Source organism: Adelges cooleyi, unplaced genomic scaffold (assembly GCF_023614345.1).
Source record: "Adelges cooleyi isolate 19-005CV unplaced genomic scaffold, UGA_ACOO_1.1 ACOO_flye_CR_arks_rails_tigmint_CR_PRNA_23, whole genome shotgun sequence".
NCBI classification, from domain to species: Eukaryota; Metazoa; Arthropoda; class Insecta; order Hemiptera; family Adelgidae; genus Adelges; species Adelges cooleyi.
Window position 1 is genome coordinate 1,262,393 of NW_026095893.1, and position 7,597 is coordinate 1,269,989.

Consider the following 7,597-nt stretch of genomic DNA (forward strand, 5'->3'; position numbering starts at 1 on the left):
TGTGCACCTCTCGTCTTAATATTAACCTTAAATAAGTTAAAAATAAATTTTCCAAAACTGGTTATCCACCGGTCAAAATTGTGTTAAATTACACTTTATTGGAGTCAAAAAGTGCAATAAAAACGTAACGCTTATAGCGCAAATGAGCAAAAGTAATTGTACTATCCGTTTTTTGTATCGATAAAATGGCATAGACAATAATTTAGTAAAAATTCGTTTATGTAAAATATTAGTAGCAAAATATCAGAACTCCTCGTCAGTTTAATGTAAATATATAATCATATTGAAAAAACAAAACCAGCTATGTAAACTAACACAAGGCACAGAGCAAATAAACATTTTGATTTAAGTGTTTCGGTCGATATATAAGTCCGTAGACAAAAGACAAGGTAGTCGCATCAATACAGTTAAACAGGCTGACGTTTTTTTTTAAAGCTTAACACATTCAATAATTTAATAAGTAACACTACCTAGCTCTAAATTTTTTATTTCAAAAAAATAAGAAGTCCAAGAAATATCTTTGGTTTTATAATATATATATAAATATATATATATATATATCTTTAACGTATAAAAATAATTTTTTAATAGCACAACCTTCACAACTCTGGTGGCTATTGTATGTTTATTATTATTTACAGATTACAGATAAAAATGAAATTTTATAGTTTTTTAATATCATTTATCTTTGTAAATGTTTCAACGTATGACATAAGTAAATATTTTGTTTTTACAGTTACTTACTTGAGGTTATTGACATTTTAAAAATATTTTTTATTTTTTTACAGAGGATTATATTAAGGAAGTTTGTGTTACAAGTCAGTAATATTTTTGTTATATATTTTTTTAAATTTAAAATTGTACTCATTTATACATAATTTTTCATAATTTATTGAAGACGCCCACATCGAGCTTGTTTTTAACATGAATAATTTTAGAATAAGAGGAAAATTTGAATTAGGTAAGTTATATTAAAAATTAATATACTAATACTATATAATAATTGTTTTAATATATATATTTATCTGATGACTGATTGTAGAATTGATTATAAATTAAAAATTAAACTTTCTTTAAGCAGCTCTGAAAAGTCCACGAGGTTTATAGAACTAATGTTTTACATACTTTGTATTATATTAAAGTTACTACAATAATTCTAATGTATAGTTATAGTAATGGTTTCGATAATGTCTTACACTTGGCTATAGGCAGTGACTAATCATAATATTGGGAGTAACAATAAGTAAAATAGTCATCATTTAAAGTAACATGTAAGCAAGTCCTAGCTGTGATTATATGTATATATTTATAATGATATTGTATAAAACTTATGTAACAGCTCAAACGTTTATTTGTTTATCCAGATGGATTGGAGTATGTAATTAAAACATTTGTCGAGCAAGGCCTGCATAGTATAGGTAGTTATTATTATACAATAATAAAAAAAATAATGATAAATGTATTGTAATATTAAATTCACCATTGTGAAGAAAATGTAATCTAATATTTATAATTTATGCAATGTTAATTTCAGGACCTTTGAATAATATGTTCGCAGTACCGGGTAATAATTTACATGGAAATATTACAACACAATTGTTTGATATTCGTATACAATGTTTTTGTATTAATTTCAGAATTTCGACTCTATACCGAATGGGACGGTAACCACATATATATATATATATATTTCATATTTAAAATACTTAAGACAAATTCATTATTCATACATGATATATTATACGCTTGTATAACTTGGTGGAAGTTAATATTTAATAGAAATAAAAAACACAACGATAATAATATGATCTAACACAATAATATTAAACATAAAATCACATAGTATAAATATAAAGAATAGTATGCACAACGTACGTTATAATTATAGCAGCACCCGTAATAGAATTGTACCCGACACCTTAATACTATGGCTTATATATGGTATAATCTATGTCATAAGTGAAATTGGTCCCTGTACCAAACCACTTTTAAATATTACATAATGATTTCTATAATATTCGCATACTATTATACAAAGTTATACTAAATTTATACTTATTACATACTCATATTCCAGACCCAAATATATAATATTAATTATATTTAATAATACATTTGGAGAATAATCATAATATGAATAACACTATTGGTTTCATTCACAAGAAATGTATAATTTTAATTTATTTTATGTCAATTTACAGAACTAATAGAAACCCAAGCAGCTTTGCGAGAACTAATACAATCTGAATTAAGTAAATATGAAATTTAAGATTGTTTAATCTTTAATTCCTTAACCCTAAAGAAAAATGATAAAAAGTAAATTACAGTTCAATTGTAACGCTTAGGCTGTGCGATTTCGTGGGGGTAAAGAGATTTTCGGCAGACAATCGCGAGCCAAACTGCAGCCTCTCACAATCGATCGCTCTCGATCCATCCTTGTGTGTACAATGACGTTAGAGTAGGGTTGATTATCAGGGTTGTTTAATGTCAAATGAGATTCGACATTATACATTTAAAGTATTACGCATATTATAAATTATATAAGGAAGATAAACACTTAGAACCCTAAAAGGGACAAGTGTTACACAATTATATTATGACTTTATGGTTTTTGCATAAGACTTAGTAAATAATATAATATTAATACAATATTTCGCATTAATTATTTAGTCTTATTATGTTCAGTTTCAGAGTGATTGTTAATTGATATATTTGTTACAGATATTCCTGTTCCTCATGTTCCAGACGAAAGTAATTACAGTCGTTGCTAGGTAACTTTGCACAGCTGCGGTGGCGCGAAACGCAACGCCTGGGGTTCTCTGTATTTTATGTTTTCTCTTTTGTCTATTATGCCTTTTCGAAGCATGGTTGATAGTATTTTTATAAAATTTATAATAATAATACTGATAATAGTAATAACAACAATAATAAAGCACCGTTGTGGCTGTACCACGCTTGTCCTAGCCAACGGGCGGTCGAGGAAAAAGACTAGTTTGACGCCACCGCTGTGCCAACTTATGTGGCAACGATTATTCGCATTATGCGATTAGAAATATACTTTTTTAATTTTCGTTTTATAGTGATTGTTATTTGATATTTGATATGTTTGTTACAGATATCCCTGTTCCTGAAACCCAAAGTAATTATACGCATTTTTCGATATTCTTGAATAGCCTTTAAGGCTTGATTTAGAGTTAAAATTTGCTATATTTTTTTAAATATTTAATGTCAAACTCTAAATTTTAATGAAATAAATTTACACTTGGAAATTCTCCCAACAGGTTAGATAAATATATGCAAATAGAGCTATGCATTATTCGAATAAAAACTTACTAAACTAATCGTCTAGATGAAAAGTTATTTAAATGGATATTATTTAAATAACTTTCAAACATGGTATTCAAACAATTATAATAAACAATGCCGTAGTAAGCAAGTTTGAGTGTTATGAGTAGAAAATGATGTGGAGAGCATGTCGAATGACAACTATACAAATAATTATTAATTTTATAGTATTATACAATAATAATTATATATATATAGAGAGAGATTAATAAAAATAATAAATCTTATAATTATTCTTTATCAACACGGGCATTTAATCATTTTTGCAGATTTTGATGGATTTAGAGAAGTTTTAAGAGGCCTTGGAAAAAAGAGAAGAAAATTTACTGAAATAGCTTTAAAAAATATATTGAACCGGACAATAAGTAAATACTAGTATATCTAGAGTTGTAGTGGATGTTAAAGCTTTATACATAATTAGGGTATCAATTTTTTTCTATTGCACACCGGTGTCCGCCGGCGGCAGAGTAATTAAATCATAACAAAAGGGCATAACAAATTCAATTTATTTTTAATTTTTTAAATGTTATTATGATAAAAAGGTAATAAAACAATATGTTCATATTACTAATTTTAATGTTGCTTGTATCTATAACCATACCATTGTGGCATTTTTTTAATGATCTTGTTTTAAAGCTGATAGTTGTTTTTTTATTACACTACCATTACAATTAAGTAAACTTTTGGGGACAGAGTGAGAGACCAAATAACTGTTTGAAATTACAAGGAACTAAATTATTTAAATTTTTTTTTAATTTTATTAACACGATTGCTTATAAACATTTGCAGATTATGGGAAACCAGAAAATGTGACCAATCATTTAAATGAGAGAAGTCGTCTTGGTTCAGACCCTTTAGAGTATAGAATCATCCGAGCATTAGGTAAATGAGTTGGAATGGTTTTTATACCATTATTTATTGCATGTATACATTCATTTTTGTTCTCTTTATTAATACTATTGATACGAACAAATTACAATAATAACGTGGTAGTTATTAAACGTGCTGTATTATAGCCATATGCATCGTTTCACATCATATTTTTCACTTATACGTAACAATCAAAAATTTAAATGAGAGTCTATGGTCCCAATACTCCACTATATATGTACGTTTTATCAACATTCTTCTACAACGTATTTAATAGAGATAGTTCACAACAATATTGCAAGGACGATAAGAAAACATTTTTTAAAATTTTTTTAGCTGGACCAGAAGAGGATATATCTATACCATGGATGTGTCATATGATAGCATTGTACTTGTGTATAAAAAAGCCAATATCATACACAACGAATATCCAGTTAAATTCTAATGGTACTTGTACCCTAAGTGATGACATTACTTTCGAAACATACGGAAAAATTGAAGGACAATGGTGCCAAGTCATCGGCAACGAAGTACGACCACTTAAGGAACTATTATGATAATAGTACAGATTTAATTTAATTTAAATAATACTGGAATTTTGCACTATTATCCAAGTTGTTAGTTAACAATTTAATATATATATTTAAGTTAAACAATTATACTCACTTATAATTACACGTGTTGCTTATGTGGTGAGTACCATTTCTTAAGTCCAGTCTCTAGCCACACTTTGCTTGCAACTCACTAGCTGGGGCAAGTACTTGTGGTTACTGATTGTCTTAGTAACTTCTCTGTTGAGCTCAACTCGGTGTTAATATTTATTAAAGCAATTTAAACAGTTTTCAACTATTCTTTTAATTAAATAAAATATTATGTATTTTGTTTCTTATTTCAAATAGTCCAACAAGAATTATCTAGATGCGGCTTATTAGCATAGACCTGTGACTTCAAAAATCCCCACACGAAATAGTCTAGCGGGGTCAAATCGCACGATCTTGGTGGCCAATCCACGTCACCTGGCTTTGACCCTGCCAGACATTTTCTTGTGGGGATTTATGCGCCAGAGTTATCGAAGAAAAATGGAGAGAAATGGCCACCCGACCGATGCGAAAGGCAACGGGAAATCACCGCACCACAACCACTTCTCTAGGATGGCAAATCTTGTCTCTAGTAGAGCAAGAGTTGTCCACCAATCTAACAGCTCACAAAAAAAAAAAGATTGAATTAAACTTAATTGCAGCCAAAAAAGTGCATTTTTTTTTAATGCACGTTTTTTCGTGGCATTTATAGCGCAAATGAGTAAAAGTAATTTAAAAAAAAAAATTGTTTAAAATGTTCAATAGAACATAAGTTATTTCATTGGGTATATATTATACAGAATGATCGTTTTATCGTGGACTAAATATCTCATAGGGTTTAATAAGAAATTACATTTTTTCTTTCATATTGTTTTTATACAATGCGGTCTCAATTTTTTACAATTTTTGTTATTTATATCCCACCCTCCCAACTTAGTTTATTTGATAGTGGCTTTTAAAACTTAATTGGAAACGCACACGTTCCAACTTTTTAAATTGTGAATTTTTGGTTTGAATCTGTGGATGGTAGAAACACAAATCCCGATAAAATAGTTATAATGACAAAAGTGTGTCACTTCTTCTAGAAAAAGTATTTTTTATATTTTTTGGGGAGTTGTAAATGTTTATTGATAGTAAATAATCTAAAACGAATATTGAAATTTTTGCAATAATTATAACCAATTATAATTAATGTGTAATTTAACCAATACTTTTATAATTTTAAAAATAGTTGTGTTCAGGCGAACTGCGGTAATACGCGATTGTTCTTTTGCATATATATATATATATATATATATGGAACAATAATTCCTTCCCTCAAGTCACCTGTCCTATTGACGGCATACTAACGATCGGTCAACTACCGAATTACTTGCCAAACTAGTTAATGCAACTTATGCGTTACCATTTAAGTTTCTGAAGTTGCTATCAATAAAATAAGTAAAAACAGATGAAAAATGAAAACACATTGTATGGTAACAGTATGAACTGTTCAATAAGTGCAGTCATAATGAACAGTCGAATATTACCACATTTGTTGCTTAATATGTGTAATTTCAACAGGCACTTAATGTTTATACCACATTATACATATCGGTTTGAAGGTTTTTTTTCAGCTAAAATAGGATAATAAATAATTAATAAATTAGTTGTAAAATAGTCTACGAATGTGGTGTAATTAAAAATTTAAAAAAAATTAGAGTCGAAATTTACACGGAACAATTGATTAGGCCTTTCTATATTCATACGTTGCCTCCAACCAAAATTTTAACAAGCGGCCCCCCCCCCCCCCCCGGTGGGCGAGATGAATTTTTTTTTTTTCAAACCAATTTTTGAACGCATTTTGGACTAATTTTCAGTAATAGTTATATATAGTATGTTATTTTCTGTATTCTAGCAAGTACAATACTAATTCCAACCATCGCATCAGTCTCATGGTGCGAAATAAAAATGATTAAAGAACATACGTTAGCCTTAAATAAAACTTATTATACAAGAACGGTAGTGAACATGATTGCTTATTTTTTGGCAATTTATTGAAAATAATAATAAGTTATCGGGAAAAGGGACGTAGTTTAATTGAAAAATGCGTGATGTATGTATCAAAATAATTTCTATTTCTACGTATTCAGAAATTTGTAAAATATAAATTCAGTGTATAGGAAGTATTTACAGATATTTTATGGACGCGCGGGTTTGAATTGAAAATGTGTTCCCTTGCTGTTGAAACGAAATTGTTGTTGTGCTTTCTGTGTTGTTGTTGTCGATGTGTGATTGTTCTTATTTGTACACATGTTTTGCATAAGAAAATATTTCACTGAAAAACAATTTATTTTTTTGGTCTAAATAGGTCGATATACCACTACTAGTTAATATGTGTTTTTTTTTGGTACTTTTCTTTGATTTAATTTATACAGCGTGAATCAGATCGTCAAAAGTTGGTTATAATATACTGCTTGTAATTTAATTTTGGTTTACCAAAATATGAGCGCATTGAAAAAAATTAGCTCAATTATAACATATAGTATTTTTCTAAAAAAAGGTAATATATAATTACCGTGCTTAGCCAAACAATGTCTATTAAGGCTGCCCTTACACAAAAACTCATAATTGTAAACACCACACGGGAAACGACATCCATCGTGAGTCTTCACGTGACGTTTCAAATTGTCTTTGCGGAGGAAGGTTTTTTTGCATACGTCACAAGAAAACGTGTTTTCAAATTACTGTACTCAAAAAAAAAAGGGACACTAACAAAATCAAAAGTAAACAACAAAAAAAGTATAAGACGTGTTGGTTAGTGG

At 28.7% G+C, this 7,597-nt stretch overlaps 1 protein-coding gene across 1 annotated transcript; it reads left to right on the plus strand.

The window, feature by feature from the left end:
- Positions 1-3,087: 3,087 nt before the first annotated feature.
- On the plus strand, positions 3,088-5,038 carry LOC126835198 (uncharacterized). The gene is made up of 4 exons (XM_050567584.1): positions 3,088-3,139; positions 3,615-3,710; positions 4,135-4,227; positions 4,552-5,038. The coding sequence occupies exons 1-4, from the start codon at positions 3,103-3,105 to the stop codon at positions 4,770-4,772; spliced, it is 447 nt and encodes a 148-aa protein (XP_050423541.1). The 5' UTR covers positions 3,088-3,102; the 3' UTR covers positions 4,773-5,038.
- Positions 5,039-7,597: the final 2,559 nt, after the last annotated feature.